This window comes from Cinclus cinclus, chromosome 6 (genome assembly GCF_963662255.1).
Source record: "Cinclus cinclus chromosome 6, bCinCin1.1, whole genome shotgun sequence".
In the NCBI taxonomy this organism is placed as follows: Eukaryota; Metazoa; Chordata; class Aves; order Passeriformes; family Cinclidae; genus Cinclus; species Cinclus cinclus.
Window position 1 is genome coordinate 37,138,314 of NC_085051.1, and position 25,957 is coordinate 37,164,270.

Below are 25,957 nucleotides of genomic sequence, written 5' to 3' on the forward strand. Positions count from 1 at the left end.
TCTGTTTCCATTAGTCTCTTTTTTAATAACAGATGACTAAAACTAAACACAATACCGAATTTAAAGTCAAGGTCCATAAAGTCACATAATGGAATAGTAATATTTTCTTTGTAAATTTATTACTTTAAAATTATTTTTATTGTGTCCTAACATCTTATTTAAGTTTTTAGCTATAACAGTCTCCATACAGAGCAGGTGTTTTCACTAAGATATTTCCTTTTCCTTTTATTGCCTAGTTAAAATTATTTAAAGCTTGTGAATGTAGAGGCGTTTCTGTTTCTTCAAAACTGTGCTACATCTTGCCCTTGTTTGCATGAAATTTCATCTGTTGCTCTGCTGTTCAATTGTCTGCTCTGATTTCTATTTAGGTCCTTCTCATGTTCCTCCTGATCTTCTTTTGATGTAATAGCTGCATTTTTAAGTGTTTTGACACTGACACTCACCACTGAAGTAAAATACACAGCAGATGGGAAATCTGCAGATGCTTCCCACTGAATTATTTAGGTTAGATATGCATTTAGCATGAAGAGCTAAAATGTTGAAACTATCCCATAGGACAAAAAATTAATAATCCAGATAGACCAAAACCAGATTCTTATCTCTCACTCTTTCCCCTTTTCCCCAGTACTGCATCTGAGGTAGAACACGATAATTTCTGAGAGAGAAGCTTTTATTTTATTTGCTCATAAGGATATAGTGTCCTGTAAGTTGAATGGGAATGTCCTAACACCTGAAAATAGAGGGCAAAAAAGGGGATAAAATCTGTGAACTGAAGTGAAAATGTAACGTGCTGAAAGCTGGTACCGCACAGGGGAAACAAGCATTTGTGTGAACCATGACTCACGTATCCTTCCTGGGCTTAGGCACAAAGTGAAACATATCATTATGGAAGTATTTTAGGTATTTCCCTAAACAAAACAATATGCAAATATGGATATATTTATATATGAACATATAGTCAAAGATCATATCCAGCTTCACTTAAAGTTTACCAATTATATATTGTACATTTCTTTATAATTCCCTTTATTCCCTTTACATATCTTTATCTATGGGAAGTACTGCATGTGAATATGCTTTCCAAATTTCCAATTGAAATCATCTGCAGTGATGCTCTTCAAGGACAGAAGGGTTAGCCGGTACACGGGCGGGAGAAGAGTTGCTCATTAGGGAAGGTTTGTTACGTGGTAACGTATAATTAAGGTAATGGTCACAGCTTGTGTGACAGCAAACACTCTGGCAGTTGTTTGATTGCTTTCTGGGTCAGGAGATCAGCATTTTCTACAAGATGTATCCACATTAGTGTGTTAGTGGACAGGTTAGAAAGCAAATTACAGCTGCCTTTCTTAGGCACATTACTGTCGAGGCTCATTGTTTTGGGTTTTTTACTGCATATCAGCAATAATATAGCTTCTGAAGACTGCATGTGACAGGTTAGGCATTTTATCCTTTGAGTAAACAGTAATCATGGTGTGAAGAAAGTGGGGCATTGGAGATTTTTCCCATTCTTTGAGATTTCCATTCTTCCTTTCTAGTTTGCTCCAAGGGCTCTTTGGGGATACATATATTAAGCCCTTTAAATAGTTCATAATAAATCTTTGTCTCGGGTTGATTCTGACAGTTTTTTAAAGAGTCTTTTAAGAGACAATCCTCAATCATTTACTAATCCATGGGGTGATCTTCAGACTTGGAGAAAAAAGAAACAGTTCAAGCTCCAGGATTGTGAAGATATAATGTAGAAAAATTTTAACTCAGAAAAACTCAGAAAATGCAGTACCATGGAAATTCCACCTGTCCTACCACATTCTGACGATGCCTGAAAGCTCATTCTCCAATTTACTCAATTGGCAAACACTGAAGGAAGAAAAATGGAATACCAAAAAAAGGAAGAACAATTTTTATTGATCACCTTATTCCTATTATACTAGGTCTGGCCTCGTTTTGTTCAGCAATTGAATTGAAGGGGCATTATGGGAAAAAAACAGTCATTGTTAAAATAAAGCCAAAAATACCCCAGAATTCTGTCTGTTAAGTGTTTACTATTCAAGCCTTGTGATAAATATGCCAAAATATCTGCAGTGTGGGCTGATTTTTTAACATGCTGTTTCCTGTGTTATATGACAGGTTCTGATTATGTCTGTCAAAAACCTTCTTAATTCCACAGTGCAAAATAAATAGATAAAGTCAGAAAATATAATAAAAGTAAGATGTCCAGTCCACTTGACATTTGTTTTTACTAAATAATTTGAATTAACAGTTTTCTAAGAATAATGCATGGCTGCAGTTCACAGAAACTACCCCTAGGGTTTGTTTTCTTTTTTTTTTCTTCAGCATCCTCAAGTCTGTCATTGTTAGAGATAATTGTTCTCAACTCTTTTTGAATTTCAACGGCCTAGCACTTGTCATTATTTTCAGCTATTTTACAAATTCTGTGTAAGCAAAGAAATGTGTAAGTGCTAACTTATCTGTATAAGAACTCTCTTGGTGTACCTTAGGAATATTGTTGCCATATTTTAATTGAATATGCTGCCCTGAGGAGAAAATTCTGTGACAGGAACAAGCAGCAGTTCTGATTAGGGACAAAGCTATAGAGAAACCTGGGCAGTTGGGTCTCTTACCCCTTCTTCAGCCAGGAACGTGAGTGTTGGAGGTGAGGACTGCTTCTGAAAGCACTACCAGCTGAGCAGTGCATCCCAACAGCATCAGCTACCCACTATCCCAGCTGTGCTAGCAAATCCCTCAGAAGCTGCAGGATTAGCAGCCTGTCTGATTCACCTTATCCTGGACCAGGTCATGGAGTGTCAGTGTGACAGATGAGAAGGGACAATTGCACAGAGAACCTTGTGATGATGGAAATGTTAACAGCATTCTGAAATGCAGATGGATGCACAGTGTTGAGGACATAAGTATTTTCATATTTAAGTAATTTTTCTATTTATGGGATTTTTTTAAGTGCTAATTCTTTGGCAAAGTATGACAGTCTATATTTCTTCATTTTTTTCTATTATTCTTTTTATTGAAAAATACCAGTGTTAGTTAAACCTGGTTTTGACAGGGATAAGTAGATTCTGAATATGTAAAAATATGTTTTCTTACATTTTGTGTAAGAAAAAGTGTCACCTAACTATATTCTGAATTATGTTATGCTGAAACCATGACATGGTGCTTAGCACCATACCTATTGTGACTGACTGTCCAGTGATGAAGCTATCTGTAAACAAAACATTAAGCATATGATGAAAACATTTTTCTAGACAATTATACACATTTTTCCTTGACAACATATGGTGTGTAAATCCAGCTTGCATGAGTTCTTATCATCGAACCATTCTAAATTAAGTAAAATTTTGTTTTATAAAGAAAATTATTTCTTGCCTTCCATGCTTCAAAATATTTACAGAGTACTTATTTGCATTTGACACACCAGTATGCATTCAGATAAAGTTTAAACTTGGAAAGTGGAACAGTTTGATAGAGCCAATGTGATTGAGATCCAAAGAAGAGCATGGAAACCTCTTTGCAGTGTATAGTTGTTCACTGTTAGCAAAGATGAACACAGATACTTGCCATGTTTGAAAAATATAAGAGGTCAAATGGTGTCACAGTCATAGCACCCTTGTTTTTTTCCCCCCTTTCAGTGTGTGAACAGAAAATGGTAGGTCAGGTGGCCCCCTCTGCTTAATGCTGCTGAGCCAGTAGCTGCCATTAGTAGATCAGTCTGTGTTTGCACATGTGCACTTGCCTGGCTTAAACATATGCCCAGTAGGTACCTACTTTTCTAGACAGGTTATTCAACAAGGTTGCACAATTTGTGCAAAGTGATTTTTTTTTGTCAGGATAAGCATTTTTCTATAAGCATTGATGTAACAATCCAGTAGATACTAGCAACCAGTAACTGCCCCTTGGTTAGGCTGCATGGAAGATTCATGTATATAAAATAGTGTATTAAAGTAAACTTACAAAAGCAAAGAGCAATCATTGTAAATGTAATTTTTTCTTCCTCTTTGGGATTCTAAATTTAAAAGCATTAAAGAAGACAGCTGCTCATGCTGTGATATGCGCTAAACAGCCTGAAGGATGGAAAAAAATATATTTGTAGCTCATAATAACTATTGACCTTTCTGATATACAGTGTTCTCTGTGTTAGCTATTCTGTTCTATCAACAGTGAAGATTGAACATGACTTTTTAATAGAAAACATGGGGTTTCAAGCTGCTTTCACAAAGGTGTTTATGTATTGTTATTTTGTATTGTAGTACAAAGACTAAGTCCTGATGCCCTTTGTCTGACATCATGTTTGTCATAAAAAAGCCCCACTGTTACTGACTGTTTCATATGAGGAATTGGCTCATAACCATTTTATAGTCATGATAAAAGTATTGCTCCACTAGATCCAGAAAACAGGTATTGAAAATAGAATCCCCCAAATATCCCAGCAGCACAAAAGGTATTTTCTGAAGAAATAGATTCCTCAAGTGGCTATATTTTCAGGGAATTCCACTAAGGCTTCAAACACTCACTTTTTGTATTCATACTGTTGCTCCTTGGTATACTCAGACTGCTGCATAATGGCTTTTGCTGGATGTCATGTGCTCCCAAAGAGTATCTTTATAATGCTCCTTTTTTTTTTCTCTTGAACTTTCCTACTGCTTAGTTGCTGAGTACAGACACATCTACTAGTAGCAGCTTGACTGTGGCACTTGTGTATGTTTCCCTGGAGTGGGATCATCCAAACATCAACTTTGCAGCGTGAGGTAACTCAGCTGCTCTCCTTTTCCTCAGGGAAAAGCTTCACCAAAAAGCACCTCCCATTTGGCATATGAAAATCTGGAAAGCAACCCCTATATTGGTGCTTTTTAAGCCCAAGCAGGCTGGCAATGTTAAGCAACATCAGAAGAGACTTTTTAATGTTTCTTGGAGGTGTTTTTATTCCATGTGCAGGGAAGGAACTTTAGTGGGCCATTATTGGCAGCTCTAAACCACAGTTATTTTCACAGCTATGCTCTGTAGTGTCAGTTAATGATTCACAAGTTGCTAGGCAAGAGCAGAAAACTAGCAAGAAAGAAAAAAATACCCTCAGTTTTTCTAGCACAGGAGAGGGGGAACAACATCAGCCTTTAATGGCAGTTTTGTGCTGGAACAAAATGCTCAGAATTGTTTATAAGAAGCTGCTCAGTAAGGATAATGATAATTTAAGTTGTGGAAACCAGCCACATCTCAAAGGAGATTAAACATCTAGTCCTCTATTCCTCACAGGACCATAAAACTCTTGGGGAATTCAGTGAAGTTTTTACCCTCAAAAGTAGTCAGTGCTTTTTTTTTTGTTTTTCTCCTTTGTTGTTTTCTCATTTCCCCCTTTTTTTTTCTCTCCATAAACATTCCGTAACAAAGGAGAGGTATACTTTTGTTTATGATACTACATTTTCCTAATATCAGGACCTCTTCCATACATTGGATGTGTCCTGTTTCAAACTTCATTAGAATTGCTTCAAAGAAAGTAAACAGTAAGGAAATTATATTACTCTGCTGATTTTCTTTGGGACTTTCACCGAGCCTTGAAAATGTCTGAGTGTTGCTGACATCATATGAAACCAAGTCAACAGGTTGGGTCAGATTGTTTATTCTCTTGTTTAAAATAAATTAACCTTAGACGTAAAAGTGTAGAGGGAATTTTGAGCTTCGTATGCAGGATCATTTATGTACCACTCACTCGCAAGACCATAACAACTCCTCAGGAGTTGTTCTAGTCTGTTGGATGAGTATGGGTGCATCTGCAAGTTTTTAGATAATGGATTGAAACCCAGTAGACTGTAACATTTTCAAACACTTTTCAGAGTTAAATTTTCCTATCATAATTAATTCCATTAATAATGAATCTTTATTATCTTGTTTTCAAATAAGCAAAAACATTCTGTGTCTTTCATAGATCACTGAAATACCAAAATTTGTTGTAAAATCTGTCTTTCAATGTAATAGTGTAACAAAAATCTTATTCATAGTTTCATCCCGGACATACTTTATTTATAGCTCTGTCCTGGCTCTAAATTCACTCTTTATTTTACCAGACACGTAAAAAATTCTGTGGGATAAAGTTTACATGGGAAGTAAATTGCATTATATTAGGAATTAATAGCCTGATAAGACATTTCTAGACTGGAAGAAGAAGAAATAGAAGGGGATGCACAAGAAGGAAAGCTTTGAGGCATTAAATAAAGTATTACTTGAGCTTATCCTGGCTCCATCCAAAGCAGTGTGGCCAGCAGAGTGAGGGAGGGGACTCTGCCCCTCTACTCCAGTCTCACTAGACCCCACCTGCAGTGCTGCATCCAGCTCTGGGGTCCCAGCCCAAGAGATCTATATGGAACACAGTCCAGAGGTGGGCCACAAGATGTTTAGAGGGATAGAACACCTCTCAGACTGGGAAAGGCTGAGAGACTTCAATTGTTCAGTCTGAAAAAGAGACAGGTCTGGGCAGAACTTAGAGCAGCCTTCCAGTAGCTAAAGAGAGCTACAAGAAAGCTGGAGAGGGAGTTTTTACAAGGGCATGAAGTGACAGGAGAAGGGGGTGTGGTCATAAACTGCAGGAGGTTTGGTTTATATTAGATAGGAGGAAAAAATTATTTACTATGAGAAAGGTGGACATTGTGTTTGCCCAAAAGGTTGTGAATACCCCATCCCTGGGAAGTGTTCCAGGCCCTGTTGGATGGGCTCTGAGCATCCTGGAGTGTGGAAGGTATCCCTGCCCATGGGAAGGGGCTAGGAACTAGGCAATCATTAAGGTCCCTTCCAACCCAAACCATTTTATGATTCTGTGATGATTATTAGTCCAATCAGGGTAGTTCAGATTACTTTTGTTCTTCAAGGGTAATAGAACATTCAAAAATGCCTCTGATAATACCTGGAAATGCCTTCCAATAAGTTTTTACTTCAGTTTCACCTACATAAGTTATAGTCAGTACATGCACATAGTTGAATTTAAAATCAAACAGGGTAAGCTCATTGCATGTAATGCTACAGGATAACTTTCCAAAGCGTGGCTTATTCCTCTGCAGATCCAACCATTTTGGTACCCGAACTATAGCATGCATGTAGATCAGGTATTAAATATGTTCTCTCACTTTCTTGGCTGTTGTAACTAAATTCACTGCTACTTCACTGAGCTGTGTTTTGCCTGCATGCATGGACTTTTTTCACACTAAAAAAACTTGGATATATCTGAGTTAGTCTCTTGTTCTCCGAGTTTCAAACATCTAAGCTTAACAGAGTGCACCGTTACGTGGGGACCATAGTGCAGTAATTACAGTCATTATAAAAATAGTCATATCTCTAGATGTAAATATATATAGCGTATTCTTTAAAAATTGTGAAAGAAATTAAATAAATATATTGCATGTAATGCTTCAATGTCAAATTTGCATTACAATGTTAAATGTCAAAAAGCAATGTCAACAAAGCATTGCATTACATGTAATTTTTCAATGTTTTATAAAAAATTAAGGATTTTACATAAGACAACTTAGGCTATACCATCAGTCATTTGGTCTGGAAAATCTGGAGAGATAAGAGTAGGGGAAAAAACCAACAAATAGAAAAACATTAAAAGATGTAGCTTTCAACAGAAATCTGATAGCATTTAAAGTTTATATGCCTTTGAATTTCTAGTAGGCCTATAGGTCATGAAAAGTGAATTGTCTTCATCGTGAAGGTAGGGTGACAAAAAAGAACAGTTTATTATCTTGTCTGAAAACATTAGCTAGATATAAATTCTTTATAAGAAGTCATCTTTCTTTTCATTTCTTTTGAAAGAGCTGCCCTAAATTTTCCCCTTTTGAGTGATGCCTTACCCAGAGTCCAGTATCATTCCCCCTATGTAAAGGAAAGAATGGAACAAAATCACCTAAAATTTGGGTCCAATTCTTGACTTCTTCGGTTTTTCAGTAAATAGCAAAACAGAAATGTTATGAGTTTTACCCAGTCACTTACAAGTACCATGAATTTCAGATCCAAATCTGGTTATTCAGGAATTAAATTCCTGTTTATAACTGGGACGGCTTACAGCAAAAATATTATTCCTCCTTTTAGAAACAGTATTGCTTTGGAAGAATGAATGAGTCTCTGCCACCCACAATGTTAAATAAATAGTTCATATAGTCCTTGATTTGGCAGGATGCTCAGCACACTGGTGAGACCAAGAGAGCACCTATAGAATTTGCGAGCTCTGTGCCCTTCAGTCACTATCCAGGCAGGCTGTCAGTGTCCCTAAATAAGCCAAAGTGGTTCATCCAAATAGTCCAGGAGTCTTCAGCAGTTCCCTAGAACAAATTTCAGCTTCCAGTACTTGCTCATGTTCAGCCTGCAATCAGCCTGAACCCACTTCACTTAAAACCATTCATTTGCACAATTGCTAAGTATAGTAACTTGCACTTACTGGAAAAAAATTGTCTTAGCTTGTAGTTTTTGAATCTTATTTGTTGGGTTAGTAGTTGTGAAAATCTATCCTTTAGTCTATAAAATGATCATATTTGTTCTGTAAGATACTGAGAAAGAATGATCTTGGTAAACAGTGATTTTTTTTTTTTTGAGAGTCACTTTTCTGATTAAAGGCAGTTAAGTACTCAAGGTTAAATTTTCTTAGTCTTTAATGCCTGGTTGCAGACAATAAACTGCACAGAAGAAATAGAAACATTTAAAAACTGCATCTAGTCCAACTGAAAATGATAGATTTGGATTACCTAATTGTTCATTTGAACATAATAATTCTCAGTTCCCTATGCAAAGGTTTATAAAACTTTAAGAAAATCTGAGAAGAGGTTTGCAAGTGCAGAAAATAACAGGAAAATATCTCACTTTTTCTTACTGTTTTGTATGTTCTCTTTTTTTGTTCCTCTTTTAAGAGCTGGCTGTATAGTTGGTGTTTGAGAATGTCTTTTTTAAAATGCATGGACATATGCTTTCAAGGAAGTGAAATAAAAGCCAGGTGAAAGCTTCCTAAAATTCTACAAGATCCATAAGATGCTTTATTTTAAACCATAAGGTATTTTTTTCTGCCAGTCTCCTCAAATTCCTTGTTGATGTTTGATTTTCCCTCTATAATAACTTCCTGTCTTTCTAAAAATGAGAAGACTCTCTTTTCTCTGTTTGGCATGCAAAAGTGCATTTTTGTCCTCTCAATTATTCTTAATGCATGTCAATAAAAAAAACCCCCGGAAGTTGGGGTTTCTTTATTCAGCCTACTGTGGCAGCTTTTTGTTATTTAAGACATAAATCAAATGTGGAACTTCTTTTTTTTTCCTTGGGGACAAATATTTTATCTAAATGTGAATGTTCTTGTGAATCACTCGCAGGGACAGTATTTGTGCTATTGGTGTGCAAGAGAATTATTTGCACTGGTTTACATTGTTTTGCTCTATAGCATTAATGTAGTCAGACTTCACACAGGTGTGCAGTACCTCTGCAGACCCCTGCAGGGTTAGAGCCATGGACCTCAGTCCTCCAGCTATGGGCATGTTTTTGTCCCACCAGAAGAATCAGAAGAACTCTTCCAGCATGTGAAGTTCAACAATGCATGACTGCTTTGTGAGGTCTGGGGCCAAGATTATTCCCATAGCAAAGACCATTGAAGGATCAGAGATAAAGGGTTTGTTTGCAAAGAAATGCTTAGAATCACAGAAGTTCACGGAATCACTGAATATTCTGAACTGGAAGGGACCAGTTCAGAAGGGACAAGGATCATTGAGTCCAACTTCTTAGTGAACGGCCCATACAGGGACCAAACCCACAGCCTTGGCATTACTAGCATCATGCTCTGACCAACAGAGCTAAACTCATTAAACTAATCTCAGTAAATTAAGAAGATAACAAAATAGTTTTGTGAAATGGCTGCTGTTTCATAATATCTTCCCATTTGCCTCTGTGGCTCTTAAGCTTTTTAACATTTGTGTCACTTCTGTATGGGTACAGTGGATTGCAGCTTCATTCCCTTTGAAATGGAAAATGCATTCCTTATGTCTAGAAATCTCATCCTGCATTATCAGCTTTGAGTGTGGAAAGAGAAGAGGTTTATTCCTTTAGTAGTATCTGCTGAAGATGTTTAAGGGCACACAAAGGCAAGTGTTTTCCCAGCAGAGTACACAATTACCTGCTTTGCAAAGACAACCTAGACTTATTTTTTATACTTCTAAGTCTGACAGTGTAAAATACTTTAATTCACATGCAGTAAGCATTGACTTTTATCACATAATTAGCATTCTAAACTCACAGTTTCAGAAGTTTATAACTCAACAGTAGGTTCAAACTCAGCAAATTCAAGCAGGAAGCCTTATTTTTTCAGTGTAAAAAGACACTTTTTGTTTCTACAGTATCAAGCCAACTGAACATTGTTTATTTCAGGCTTTTTTAAAAGATTTTAGATTATAATTTTAAAATAATCAAATTGCTAGAGCTTCATTCTGATACTCCTCAGATTGCAAGTCTGCTTTGACATAATTGAAAAGAAAACTTGAAAAGGTTCAGTGATAGGCATTTAAAACCAACTCCTGAGAACTCATAATGGACCATATTCCAATAGTCCTGTCCAGATCTCACTGACATCACGAGATCTGCTCTCTACACATCCTATTTTTAAAATCCTGCATACATAACCACTATCAGCATTGTTACAGTATCTGCCGTGGGTGGGTGCAACTCTGAATGCAGATTCGCACTATCAGCCCTAATGGTTCTCTCTTGACAGAAATTCAAAAATTCAAAATGCTGTTCATAAGCTGTTCTGGACTTTCAGGTAACTAATCCCATCTCATACATACACTCTCGGATACTTTTTGTGAAAGAAAATCAAACACTTCAACATTCATATTTATATGACACTGTTCCAGTCTGTTGGATAAAATATGTGCATTTTATAACATTCACTTAAAGAGATGTATAGGTTTTGTAGCTGGTATAATAACAGCAAAATTATGTTAATCTTATGATATATGATTAAACGAGCCCCAAAAAAATCAATGCCATGTACACTTTACCGTATGTCAGTTGTTATCTTTTCTTTCATTTAACTGTGTATAAAAGAGAAATTTTAATTTCCATTTTTTGGGAATGGTACACATGTATTACAGCCTGATCTTTTTTTGAGCATAAGATAGTGTGTGTTTAATTAATATTACTTCTGTATGTTTTGGTAATTACTGTTAGAACACAGGAGGACATATTGTACTTACTGCCTGTGCTAGAGCATAATGTGCTGGTCTACAAGAGTTACACTTGTTAACCTGATTTTAGCATTTCTTCACACAGCAGGAAGCACCCATGCTGTGGTTTCTTAATGTACTCTTTAACTACTGCACTGTACTCTACAATAAAAATAATAATTAATTATGATCCTCCTCTTACCAGTACTGCTTCTGTCTGGGTGACTTTGGATGCTGTTTCAGGGTTTAACTGTCCCACACCCTGAAACATATCTTCCCCTTCCGAGTTTTATTTCTTATGTGATATTGCTGAACAGAGCTGAATTTTTTGAGGACAGGTTTGTTGCATGGATTGTGATGGCTTCGCATTTGTTCAGGTCTCCAAGGACCCGCACCAATAAATGTGAAAGAGACAACAGCAGAATGGCATACTTTCCCATTTCCACCAGGATGAAAAAAATACTCTAAATTAAGTCTAACCTTAAATGTATAATCTGTCCTTGGGAGAAAAAAAAAAAAGGGATATAGCGTCTTCAAGCTCTTGGCGTCCCTTACGAGAAAAAATTGGTTCTAAGGGTCTCTGATCTTGTGTTTTAGTAAAATAGAACTGCACGGCTGACTGACAGTTCTGATCTAAAGCATTTACGTTTAAGTTTTGATCTCTCTGCTTTTGATTAAAACTAATGAGCTCATTTAATTCAAAATGGGAATCTCTGATAAGAGAAATAAGGTTGATGTGATTGGATTAGAGGGGCAAATTAAACTCTTAGAGCAGAAGTTTGTGCTTATACAGTGTATTAAAAAGCTGTTGGCGTATTATGGTGTGTTAGATGATGAGAAAAATTTCATAGTAATTCATATTTAATCAGAAGAAATGAAAGTACTAAATATAACATGGCTCTGCTTTTCCCTCGAGTGATAAAGAGCTGTACATTTAAAATGACATCGAATTCATGCTCTCTAAAACAAAAAAATCTTAAGAGACATACTAAAGAAAGGGGCACTGTTGTCAGTTATCACAATAGAGCTGAAATGTCACAAACACAAGACAAGTTGACCACATTAAATCAAGGACAACTCAATATAATCCTTAGTTCACAAACAAGTTTCTGCTTTTCTGTTGACTGCATAACAAATGCATTTTAAATACCTAAACACTTTCTACTAGTAGTTTTTATGGTTCTCCTAAACAATAGAAGCACAGTTTCAAAATGTTTTCTTTATTCCCTGTAAATTCCTCACTGAAACTGAAATTTCTTTTATCTCAAATAAGGTCTGTTTATTGTAAGATGCTCCAGAATTTTCCAATTAACAGTATTTTGGGGATATGTTGATTATCAGGGCTAAAATTAGGAATAATAAAGATTGCATAAAGAATATCTCAATGCTGATGCTATTTTATAATGATTTATACTAAGATTCTTAAGTATTTTAAGTGGTAACAGTTAAGGGAGCAAGAAGTGCAGGTGAGAGCTGTACTTAATGGTGAGCAAGTAATATCCCTTCAGTTGGACTAAAAAGGTATTTCATTAATGACAAATTAATCACCAATAATGGATGATATGATGACAATAATAATAATATGCATCATTTACTTGAGAATTCTTGCCTTCAGATTGTTAATTCTTTATTGATAATAAAGGCCCTAATTTCCCCTCAGTAATGTGAAAACCAAGGCACACAAATCCAGCAGTAACTCAGGTATCACTGCAGCTGAGGTGAGACTAGGGAATAAAACTGTGCAGAATTGTCAGCCTATCTCGGGAAGAATTGCTACCTAAGTGAGAATTTGCCTTTTACAAAGTACTGACAAGCAGCTTTTAAAGCAATGTCATACACTCTAGCGACATACCCTCCAACTCTAGAATTACTAAATTGGGCAAGAAAGAGTTAATGAGACAAATCTCTGTTAAAAATTCTATGGGAAAAATAACTTGGAAATGAGACATACTGAGTATATGTATATTTTTGTAATTTCTTTTTTGCTAAATAAACATTTTCTAAATGAGGTAAATTGATTACAACACTCTTAGCATCCATCAGTCATTTATTTTTAGTGAGTTCAAGGATTGCACCTGAAAAATAGCTTAGAGGGGATGTATAAAATCTAAATTATGTGTATATGTATTTTTTTCTGTTCCCTAGTGGAATCTACAAACCCCAGTTTGCTAACCAGTGACAACACTCTAGAGCGCTCTTTTTTCATCCGAATGAAATCTACACTGACCAAGCGAGGAGTGCACATCAAATCATCAGGATATAAGGTAAGGTTTGCATTGTAGCATGAAATATTGACATCCTGAAATTATGTTCATTCATGTTCCAGGAGCACCTTAACAGACAGAGAGAGGAGCTATTTCACATTTGCATATGTCTCATTCCTTTTGTTAAAAAGTCATTAATACTTATTTCCAGCCTGAGTTTGGCTTTTGTACTGCACTTCCATTAAATTCATCATTATTATGATAAATGTTGATGATAACAGCATGATAGCCTTCAAAAGAGCAACACTTCCCAAGTAAAGGTATCTTTTACCAAAGAAGGTGAGTCAGAGTAATATCACTTTTCCCACTGTGGAAAATTACTGCTCATTTTGTTAGACTATTAGTCATCTTCGGGTTATGTTTTTCCCAGAGAGGTGGGATTTCTTCATGCAGGCAGCATGCTATTTCATTTTGCTGTCATTCCAGCTGTAGGAAACAATGAGCCACATTGAGTACTTTTCCACCATTTTTCTTTCATTGTCTATCTGTGGGGCATCTGCTGCTGGGGATCATATTTGCTGGATTTCAGCCTCTTTTAAGATATGAAAGTCTCTTGTTCCTTATCAGCAGTAATCTCATTTTTCTTTAGTCGTATATTGCTCATAGCGCCTGTAGCTATCACTGGCTTTGCAGTGTACTAAAACTAGAAGGAATAACACATTTTTAACATTGTCAACTTCTGGAATGAAATATGTCATCCATTAAGTTTTATACAATATGAAAGAGTGGTGCAAGAAAATAATTCTGAGAATGTGTGGGTATTTAAAGAAGTTGCTTGTCAGTGTTCATTTAAAAGCTTTCACAACCATTTTGTTTCAATTTTTAGAGGAAGATTTAGAGAAACTTTAAAGTAAAATTCCCCAAGTCACTTTTCCCAAAAAATTCTTAATAACATAGCATTGTGGTAGCTACCTGAGAAATCAAAATCTAGCAGAAATATCTTCTTTGCAAGAAAGTGACTGGGAGTCCTTCTCTTAGACTCCTAAGCAAGATGTGCCTACTCCAGGATGATTAAAGTTGTTGCTAGTAGAAGTTTTAAGCAGTGGTTTCTTAAGGCATCACAAGTTTTGATCTGTGTTCTGTTTAATTGTCAGCATCTGAAAGAATGCACTGAGTACTTGTTCATGTTTACAAGTCTGGGGAGGTATCAAGACAAGGAAGTGTATTGACACTGAAGTGTCTTAGGAGGAAGAAGGAGAATAAAATGAAATTGAATGAATGAATGAATGAATGAATGAATGAATGAATGAATGAATGAATGAATGACATCATGGAGTCATAGAATGGCTTGGGTTGGAAGCCATCTCAAAGATATATAGTTCAATCCTCCCTGGCATGAGCAGGGACACCTTCCACCAGACCAGGTTGCTCATAGCTCCATCAGCCTGGCCCTGAACAATTCCAGGGATGGGATATACACCATTTCTCTGGACAGTGTCTCATCTCCCTCACAGTGAATAATTTCTTCCTCATATCTAATCTAAGCCTACCATCCTTCTGCTCCAGTCTGAACAGCCCCAATTCTTTCAGCCTTTCTACCCACCACATAGGAAAGACATTCCATCCATCTAAATATTTTCATGGCCCTACTCTGGTCTGTGCTCTTGCTGCGTTGGGGACCCCAGAGGTGGATGCAGCACTCTAGGTGGAGATCTCACCAGAAAGGAGTAGAGGGGGAGAGTCACCTCCCTCACCCTGCTGGCCATGCTTCTTTTGATGCAGCCCAGGACACACTTGGTTCTCTGGGCTGTGAGCGCACCTTGCCAGGTCATGTGCAGCCTCTCCTCCCCCCAAAGTCCTTCTCTTCAGGGCTGCTCTCAATCCATTCCACACCCAGCCTGTATTCATGCTTGGGATTGCCCTGGCCCAGGGACCTTGCACTTGTCCTTGTTGAACTTCAGGAGGTCCACAAGGGATGGCCTCTCTCTCAGACCTGTCAGGTCTCTCACTTCCCCCCAGAGTGTGAACAGCACCACACTGCTTTTTTAGGTCATTGAAGTTAAACTGATTCTCATGATTAGGCATGGTCCACCCAGGCTTGGACAAAGTTAGACTGATAGAGATATTGCTCTGATGGATATTTTTGATGCAATAATAATGGCTTCAGATAGGGAATGTGTCTGTAGATTTTGTAGTCTTACTTTTTTTGCCAGAGGTAGGTAGAAACAAAGGAAGAGATGAATGACTGTCATCCACTCTCTTGGACTCTTGACAATCTAATCTTAGTCTGACATCAGAATAGGACATATAAGGTGGCTTCGCAAGGTGTGATTTTTACTCATTACAATACAACTTTTGAAATTCACAGTAGACCCTTGGCTCAAAAGACATGGTTATGTCTATCATATAAATACAATTTAATTTCTCTTAGAATTGCTAATGCCTCATAGAATCATTTAAAACCATAACTGAGATATCGAAAGTACAACAAAATTATTTTTCAAAGAGTGGATATAATTTTTTAGCCAGTTTTTCCTAAACAAAATTAATGGATAAAAAGTATGGGGTTAAAAAAGGCAGTAAACAAAACTGCCTGTAAATAAAACATTGGGGTTTTTCCAAATTTTTTCATGAGGTAAGTCAGCTTGAGTAAAATTCCATAAACAGCCTACAAGCCCTAGGCAGGTGTAAAAATAGATGTGCAGTTCTTCTGCTTTTTGATTTTTTAAAGGATTTTGTAACTGGCAGTATTTGGCTGAATTCAACTGTGTCCAGCAATATGAATTGCACTCTGACAGTTTTTCAAAAGCATGGTTATTGGCACTCCGTGTTCTATGGAAGGATCATTATCCATGCCCACAGTGAGCCCCAGAAAAATAATACATTCATTTTAGAGGAGTTGGATCAAGTGAATATTCTTTTAACTGAGTTTTAAGAACTGCCATGTTTAAATATTCTTGTCAGTTGGTGTATCTGACAAGAAGCATAATACAAATCAACACTATGTTAAATGTCACTTTTAGGAATCACTGATTTCTAAAAGTCCATCTCTAGAACAAACAAGGCCTCTTGAATTCATTAAGGTATGTCTTTTATCAAAAGTAAGAAAAATTCATGAGCCTTTTGGATGTACATCTGTAAGAAATTATCAACAGGGAAGAATAGTTGCATCACATTAAGAAAGATCATGGGAAAAGCTGGCTAAGTTCTGCATCAGAGGTCCCTGGGAGTACTTCAGCACTTAGTCAGGAAACCCTGTGTCAGCTGGCATCATGGGCAGCAGAGTTCCTGCAGGCTGACTAAGGAGCTGCTGTCTCACACCTTCAGGATACAACAGAGCATTGAATTTTCCATCTGTAAAAGGGCTCTTGGTCAACACCTTCCCTTGAGCTCTTGTAAGGGGATTCAGGGGTAACCCCCCCTGAATCAGCATATAACCATTCTTTGGGAGCAATGTGCTAGGAACTGTCTGTGTTGTGAGTCAGATTTCAGCTCTCTCAAAGGTATTCAGCTTCCCATGGATTCAGTCCTCCAGCAATGACAATTTTTCATCTTTGTGAAGTAGTTATGTCTTGATCCAAAATCTTGCTGAGCTCAGAACCACATCGACATTTTGCCTTGCTTTGAGGACTGCTGGTGAATGTTTCCTATAGACAGCAAATGATTGAGGTGGTTCACAAGATGCTTAGTCAATTTTCAGAATGAGTGGTCCCTGGCTTAGGAAAATCACATAAAAGTGAAAACAGTCCAAGAATGAAATTGATTAATCATTCAGGTTGATCTAGTCAAAACTAATTTTCTATCAAAAGAAATGTTGAAACAAAAAGCAGACATAAATCTACACATATGTATGCCTCAAATAAACTCTGCTCTAGACAATTCTGACATGAGATGAACCTGTTTATAGTCCCTTCCTGCACTGACATAACTAGTTCTGAATTACCTGTAAAGATGGAGGTAATGGCCTTTTTCCATGTATTACGCTACCTTAAAAGTGTAAGTGGAAAAGTGATTACATGATTAATCCTTCCTCTCTCTTTCCCTTTCATTGTTCCCTAGCACTCTCCTTGAATTAGAATTTCCCATTCTTAATGCTCTTAAGCTCAGAGGCTTGCAGGAAAAGAGTTTACATATAGTACTAGAGAGTCATTAATTTTTCAGTTAATAAATTTAAAATCTTTTAAGACAGTGAAATTAAATTTAGTCAACTGATAAAACACATGGAAAACAAATAAAAAGAAAAAATTATAATTCTATTCACTGCAAAACTCAGAATGTATTACTATTGCAGCTGTTGTCTGAGATACATGCTGGAAAGACTTACTGTTTGTTCTCCACTGAAAACATAACACATCTTCCCTTTTTATTCAGTACTTAATTTTCATCAGTGAAAGATAGTTTTGTATTTAATTTTATTTTTACCTTCATTTTAACTCCTTTTACATTAGTTTTCTTCCCTTTGAGGGTCACAGTTCTGTCCACTTAAAAGTTTTTCCAAATTCAATTTTTCTATTGTCTGACTTAATCATATGTCAAAGCTAATTTTAATTCAAAAATAGTTTTTTTCAGGTCCAGTGGTACATTTTCTACTCCTCTACAGTATCCTATTATTGTTTTGTGATATTTACTTGCCTGTCAGATTGTGCTAGAATTTTCTTTGTTCAAACTTTCATGACCTGATACTGTTCTCTTGAACAAAGCTTAACTAATGGGATCAAGAATTATTCAAAGCCTCAAACAGCATCAGAGTTAGTAGTTGCCAGCTATTTCCAGCTCATCAACTCATCAGAGGTGCTAATATCTATCCATACATACTCCTCTACTGTTTTATGGAATATTATAAGCTATTACAGAAGTGGATAAGCAAACACGAGGAGATTGTCTTGTACTTTTACTGTCACTCTGGAATTTAGAATCAGGAATATTATGGAATTTTTTCTGTCACTCTGGAATTTGTTATAACCAACATCTGTTGCCTCTCCATCTCCCATGAAGCTGGCAATTAAACATCTTAAAGACCCATCAGCAGACTTAAAGACATCCTAGAAAATTTTCAGGCTGTCACTTCCAGTAGGCAGTCTGCATAAAAATAAGTAAATTGCTATATTAAAAAAAAAAATTGGTTTGGTGAGTTTAGTTCAGAAATTTGGATGGTTTGTTGCACATCTAATTTCTGCAGTTCAGTGGAGGATGCAAGTGTTGTTAGTGATACCTCGTACATCAGTTGTATGAGGTATATCAAAATATTTTAAATTAGACCTAAAACCCCAGAAAATTGTTTTCACAAATTAGTCTTGTAGTTTTCATTAATTTTTTTTATTTTTTTTTTACAATTGTGTCTTTCTACAAACTCATTTAAAATTAAACATTCTCTGAGACTGTACTCTCATATTTGGTATTTAAAATCATAAAGTTAGAATTCTTTGAATGACAATTTTGAAGATGGAAATCTAAATTTTCTGTTGAGATTTTATGCCTGTCATGGTCCTACTATGAGTCTTTTTCATGCTTTTCCTTCCTTTATTCACAATTATTTTTTTCTTAGAGAATTTGAGAAGCTGGTCAAGATTTGCAGGTCTTAGTTGAGCACTTGAAGTGCAGGTTTTGGCAGAATTTGGATTCATTAATCCAAGAGGGCAGGAGAGTCATAAACTGTGTTAGAAAGACAAAATTACATTGGAGTCACCTTGTGATACCGTTCTCTTAGTTCAATCCAAAATTGAAATGTTTCTCATCCAAGTGAAAGAGTTACCTGGGATTCAGAAACAAGGTGTACCTACTCCAAAATCACTTCAAAGACCAAATATATCACTTCCACTTCAGGGGGTTAGGATGGAGGAGGAAAGAGAAGGCAGGGAATAGTCTAATGATTGGTATATTTTTTGGACGTGGCCTGTGTTAGAGACAGATTTCATTCCCTCTTCCAAATGAGGGAATTTGCTTATCCCATTTTACAGCTTAGCCTAAAATTTTGCCTCCGCTTCTAATATTTTTACCCCTTGAAATCTTTTCTGTCATGTATTTTACTCTATCCCAGAAAGATCATGACCTTTTTCTGTAGGAAGAAAGAAAAGTACAGAATTTAGTACTTTATCACATGGTTACTACCACACCTCTTTAATTGAGTGAAGAAGGAATAAACCAGCATCAGGAAGCATTATGTGAAGAGTTTTCTAAATGTCAGCACATGCATTCCCCAGACTTTTCAGCACTGGGAAGACTTAAAGGTAATTTGTCAGTGAGAAAGAACTGATCGAGAATTCACCCATGTAAATCGATGACCTTTTTGTCAAAAGGAAGTCTCTTAGCTAGTAAAGATGCAGCATGACTTGAAAAAGAACAAAATACTAATGGGCCAATCTGATTCTTATGAAGTATCTACTTGTAGATATAAAGATATGGTTCAAGAAATAATAATCTGCAATCAGATTAAGAAGACTGGGGTTCATTTTATGCCTTGACATAGAACTGTAAGATTGTATTAGGAGAGCTGTCTGGAAAAGCTTGGTTCACACTCAGCATCTAAATACATTAAGCAAATTTTTTTAAGTGGTCAGTAGATATGAATTCTACTTTCTCACAAAAAAAAAAAAAACAAACATTATCAGGGCTAAGCATCTTTTAATAAATGGGATTTATAGCACAGTTCTACCATCTGGAAAAATTAATATATGTTAGGCATTCATTATTGCACTAGGACTAATGAAATTAACCAGTTAGTGTTATATAAAAGGCCTTTTTAATAGCAATCTTCCATACAAGAAAAACTCAAGCTTTGATCATTCCTCACAATACTGTAGTATTCCTGACACCTGTATCAGGATATGTTTCTCCTCAAATATTGTCTTAAATGTTCAGGTTGCCTCGGAGTTGTGGTTTCCTCCAAACTAAGTAAAAGGGAAATCAGTTTTCTGGAAGGAACGAAAACGTAAAATTGAGTTAGCACAGATTGCTTTCTGTGAGATTTTTTATTTTCATAAATTCTGTTATCAAAGCATAAGGGATACAAAAAGATAATATTATCACCAAATTAGCAGTGATTGCCTTTGATTCTGGTTTTTGGCAATATAATTCTAAAGCCTCCTTTTTTAAAAGCCAGTGGATATAACTGTGAGAGAAAATTCTGAAAACAAGATTTATTCTGATGCCTAATAAAATATTCAAAACGGACAGAGAGCAGTTCCAAACCAAATCTGGTATTCTTTCAAGAACCAAGTGTTACTGAGTCATAGAGACAGAAAATGCTTGATACATTTTCATAAGCAGCACTAATTATCTAGACATGTGAACTCATAGTGCAGTGTGAGACCCATTACAGTGTTAATGGCAGAGCTCAGTGAGCAGGATGAGAGCGAAGAGATCTCAGCAGAGAGGGAGCCAGAAAATACCTCTTATTACACATTAGGATAACAGTATTGAGTTTCCAGGTAGGAATGCCTACTGGGACAAAAAAGAGGTCTTTGTTCCACAGTGTTTTCTGAAGTTATCCACCAATGTTGTTTACCACTGTTTACTGTTAATGACTGGGAATATGCCTTTCATAGGAGCGCAGAAAAGCACTCAAGGCCAAGATTTGCTTTAGGACAGAGAGGTGCTGCTGCCTGTATGTCTATCTCAATTCAGTGTTTTATAACTGCTGCCAGTAGTTGCTTTGGCCCACCTTTTTTCATAATTTAAAGATTGCTTTAAATTTGCAATTGCAGACACTTTAACCTTTTTATCGCTACCACTTCAGCAGTTCACAGCTTTTGTCAAAAGTATGCTGAAAAAAGAAAATAGGCTCACACATTTATTTCCACGTTTTTCAAACTTTCACCTTTATGTGCAGTTCTTACCTGTGCAAAGCATAATGTTTTTATTGGCTTTTTCCTGTTGCTTATAAAGTCATTTATATCAATGAATGTACTTTTGCAACACTCGTCTGAGTCTGGAAAGTGCTGACATACCAAAATATAAAGTGACCTCCCAAAGATAGCCATGGCTGTAGCAGAGCCAGCTGTGATTACATGCTGTACCTCATCCTCAGCCTTTCTTCCTAGTGCATGAATACTGTCAAATCATCTCTGTGTTCTAGTGCACTTCTCACACTTCATTTTCTCAGGCTGGTATTTCCTTTGTTTTGATGGTGGCCCTGAATACACAAAATGAGATGCCAAAGAAGATAAAGTACTCAGACCAGATAGAGTGAAGTTTAGCAGAACTTTCAGCAAAACAAACAACAAACAAACACAGTTGGAAAAAAAAAATGGAAAGAACTCCTGCTCTCAACTGTCCTACAACTGACCATAGAAGAGCCTGTAGAAGAGCTACTCCAAAATTATTTTCCGTAGAAAGAAAACAAAGCAGTGTATCAGCAGCAAAATGCAATTTCCTGCCCCTTGGATTTCCTGCCCCTTGGATTTAGCCCAGGGGAGATTCCTGGGGCTACCATTCCTGCCATCTTGCTGTGGGAGAAGAGCAGGCCTGGCAGGATCCACCTCCTCATCTGTCAGATGACTTGGCTCCTTGCAAGCTTTACTGTTCTTATATCAAAAATCCCCAAACTTACATAGAGAAGGGTTTTCTTCCAATTTGATTAATATTTTTTCATATCCACCATAGAAGTGTCCGCCCTAAAGGCTTTACTACTTTGAAGCAATATATGTTATAAGTAAGTGCAAAATTGGTAGGGAATCACTGTTCACTGTAGCTCTTTATGTTTGATCAAAGTGTATTAGAAAATCAAAACACCCCATTTGCTGATGCAGATAGCACCAGTTTGCATCTGCTCTTCACTTTCTGCATGAATAGGTGTTTGCAGAAGGTTCAAACCCATCATTTACTCAAAAAACAAACTTATTCATGTATTTTGGTGTCATATGAAACAAAGTTCTTCTGTACTTACTCATTTGACAAAATGGGAGGAAAAAAAGGCACAGAGCATTTCAGATATGTCCACCCTCACTTTGCCATGAAGCCAATAGTTGAACAGGGGGCATCACATGAGGCTTTCATTCCCTGACTTTACCTGGGGCAATGACTCCTGGATAGTGATCTGGACTCTGATGTGCCAGTTTTACCTTCTAGAACTGAAAATTGATCATGAGTGTTTCAGAGCATGTTTCCCAGAGAGGGTTGCTGTAGTTCAAATGTCATTTTTCTCTACTCTCCAGAGTACACATTCACCACTACATAACGAAGAAAGCCACTATGCCTCTGTTTCTGGGTGCTTAAGCTGCTTCTCTTTTTCTAAGTGTTTGAGCATGCCTCTTTATTTCTCTGAAGAATGGTGTGTGGTTGAGCCCAACTGCTTTACCCTATGCAGAAAGCAGAATATAGATGTTTAGTGAAAAGAATTTCAGTTTCTCCTTTTTACAGCATCATTAGGAAGCTGTCATTCTAATAATAATAATTCCCATTTGACATCATGGAGGTAAAAAGAAATCACTGCTGACATCAAAAATGAGGTGATATTTCAGCAGTATTATTTCACTGAAGATAAAATGGAAGTCTTTATTACTCCCAATGCTTTTAATGAAAGCTGAGCAAGGCTTATACTGACCCTAAAGCTTATATACCTTAATGCATCTCTAACCAGTAGGAAATAAAAAATTTTCATTTTTACTTCTATATTTTTCATCTGTTCCTCCTTAGAACCAAGAATTTTGTGCCTGCTTAAAGGAAAATTATCAGTATCTGAGAATAAGCCTGTTGAGCCCAATTATATTAATTTTCTCCATTACTTAAAATTCATAAAAAACACTGCAAACAAATGAAAACACTAATCGTATTGCAAGAAGTGGTATTTCTCTTAAAAACTTCATATTGGAGTCTTTACTGAAAATTCATATAAATTGCATAAAGATGTCTAAGCTCTGAAGAGGTTACCCTGAGGAGGGTTACAAGTTTTATTTCTCTTCTTACAGATAAGTATTTTATTCTCTCTGAACTTCTTATGCTCATTGCTGTGTGAATTGCTTGCTATTAAAAAGACTTAGATAAGGTCTGTTTTATCAGTGGTAAACAATGTTTTTCACTTTTATTTCTGATAGCACATTAGACCTTCCCATTCCCCTTTTTTTTTACAGATATATTCAGTTATAATTCCTGTCTTTGCATGTTTTTCCATCCTAAACCAAACAATATAGCACATCAATGACTCTGTCCAAATATACATGGAAAAAGATTGTATTGTACTAATATTTGACAATATTTCCAAAGTTTGATGTCTATTCCTTTTCTACTGATTTTTTTGTTTGCTTGTTTTAGGGAACATTTAGAGAGAAATATACACTGCATAAAATTAAAGCAATAGGATGCAAGGCTGATGCCTTCAAAACTGACAGTATTACCTCCATCAAAAGAAAGTTCAATAAATATGTATTCTTCCCAGGCTTCATTTTATAGAGTTGGTCACATACTCACAAATAGTGCAAGTCTCCTCTGTATAGCAAGAAGAATCTGTTCAAAATATTTCAGTCTATTCACAATCAAATTCAAGGAATTTTTGAAATTAAATATGTGGTGGAATCACCACATTATTTTGTTCCAGGCAAATATCTTGATAACATAACAGTCACAGCTCATCTCCTGTTGAGTTGCTGCTTCTCAGTTATTCTCAGAAATAAGATCCAAATTATTAGAGGTATGAAAATATTTAATAGTTATAAACCTTTTAAAAATCAAAATTAGTAGATACCAGTTACAGTGAAATATTTAAACCTGAAATGAATTCTGCACTACCAATTGTAAACAAGTCTCATTCTGTGCACAAGTAATTTGGACGTTTTCCCCAAGAATTTGTCATGCATGAGCAGAATGCTCAATTTTATTTCATGTGAACTCAGTGGCCCCTTTAATTTTTGATGTATTTTAGGTCTGAGGTATTAAATAAATATTTCTCTTCTTGGAAATTGTTATCTTATTAGATTTTTCATTAATTTCTCCTTGCTCAAGTGCTCAAAAATGAATAATTTCATCCCAAAAATCAGAGGCTTTCAGTTCTTGTGATCCTTGGCACTGTTGCATTGTTACAAAGACCGTGTTGGTTAAGCCACTCCACCGCTAGACGTAGCATTGTGCTTAGGAGATACCTGAATGCAGAGCCTCATTTCTCTCAGCTCACAGGGCATGTCTGGGTCCAGCCTGGATCTCCCACAGCCATATGTCCAGGTTTGGAATGGAGCACTGGACACAGTTTTTCCTGAAGAAGCAAGGAGTTGCTTCTCAATACCCAAACATGCATTATGGGTTGTTTTCAGTCACTTCATAGTCATATGCATTCATAAATTTTTATATGGTTGGAAGATGCAGACTTTGATGGTACAAAGCTCACAGAAGAGCTTTAGATCACTGGAGCAACCACAGACAAAGTTTATGTTGACAATTTATCAGCTCTTCTCTGTCAAGGAAAATTGTTTTTTAGTGCCTGCCTATTAGCAATCACATGCATATTATGAAATTGAGTTTTGGGGAGGACAGCCTGCCATCTGTCTTTTCTGTCTTTTTTTCACAATGCATCATTCTAAAGTTAAAACTTTCTGTGCTTTAAAATGATGTAAAATATGAGATGTCTATAATAGAGACACTTGGAAAGAAAAATGTACTAAGTAGAAATGTAAATCTTTATAGACTTTAGAAACAGGCAACTGTTGATGCTATACTTTATGTTTTAGCTACAAATGCCCTCCACATTTTCCACATGCCATAGTGCTGATAATTAATTAATATATATCTCAAAGAGGATGAACATATTTCCTTCATAAACTCTTTCTTGTTCAGGGCGTTTTTTTGTGTGAGTGAAATGGAACCAGAAATGCCTGTTGTAGAGAAGGAAGAAGATGTGTGCAGTTTCCTTTTTGTGTTCTGATATGCTAAGATTTTATCAATAATATTGTTTTCCTGTAAAAATATCTGCCTCAGAGAAAATCTGCTGTGTAGCTGTCAGGATTACACCTCTTAGAGTATACCTGTGGTGATTCTGTTAAATTGATAAAAACAGAACATTCCTCTGTGTAGAAGGATTGCTGAAAATATTCTGAAGCCCTTTCATGTGTAGCAGTACTTGTATGGCAGTACGTTTATTGTGCTATAAATTCCATCACTGATTTTGGTCATTTCAAATTGATTCTGCAGTAACTGTAAGTAATGAACCTTACAGACAGAGCCAAGGAAAAAAAAAAACCCAAGCCAATAAATTTGTGCCTGTAGGAATACAAATTGTAGAGTTCATTTAGCCTCAGTTTTTATCAAATCATGCAGTGAATACCCCACAAAGCCAGAAAATGTATCCACCAAAATATACAGTGCCATAGCCCTGGCTTGCTTTAAATTTAGCCATTAAACCAGACAGTCAATTATCCAAAGTCCATGTTTGTTTGAGATGTCCTGGGGATTTCACCTGAGATTTAAGGAAGGTGCTCCGCATAAGTAGGCGAAAGTGGAGAAATTACAATACAGGTGACTTAAACAGGATAATAAGCCAAATCCTGAGCTGTTTTACATGGTCTGAACAATACCAGGCACCACTGAGTAGGGGTGTAGATGGATGTGCAGTGACTACTAATGACTCAATGGGTCAAAATATAC

The 25,957-nt window shown here is 36.4% G+C and overlaps 1 protein-coding gene across 5 annotated transcripts in view; it reads left to right on the plus strand.

Moving 5' to 3' along the window:
• NPAS3 (neuronal PAS domain protein 3) overlaps positions 1 to 25,957 on the plus strand; it is a 583,018-nt gene that overhangs the window by 517,329 nt on the left and 39,732 nt on the right. For all 5 annotated transcript variants that reach the window (XM_062495134.1, XM_062495135.1, XM_062495137.1 and 2 more), the window contains one exon: positions 13,332 to 13,450. In XM_062495134.1, coding sequence (XP_062351118.1) covers positions 13,332 to 13,450 — 119 coding nt within the window. The remainder of the gene's footprint in view (positions 1 to 13,331; positions 13,451 to 25,957) is intronic.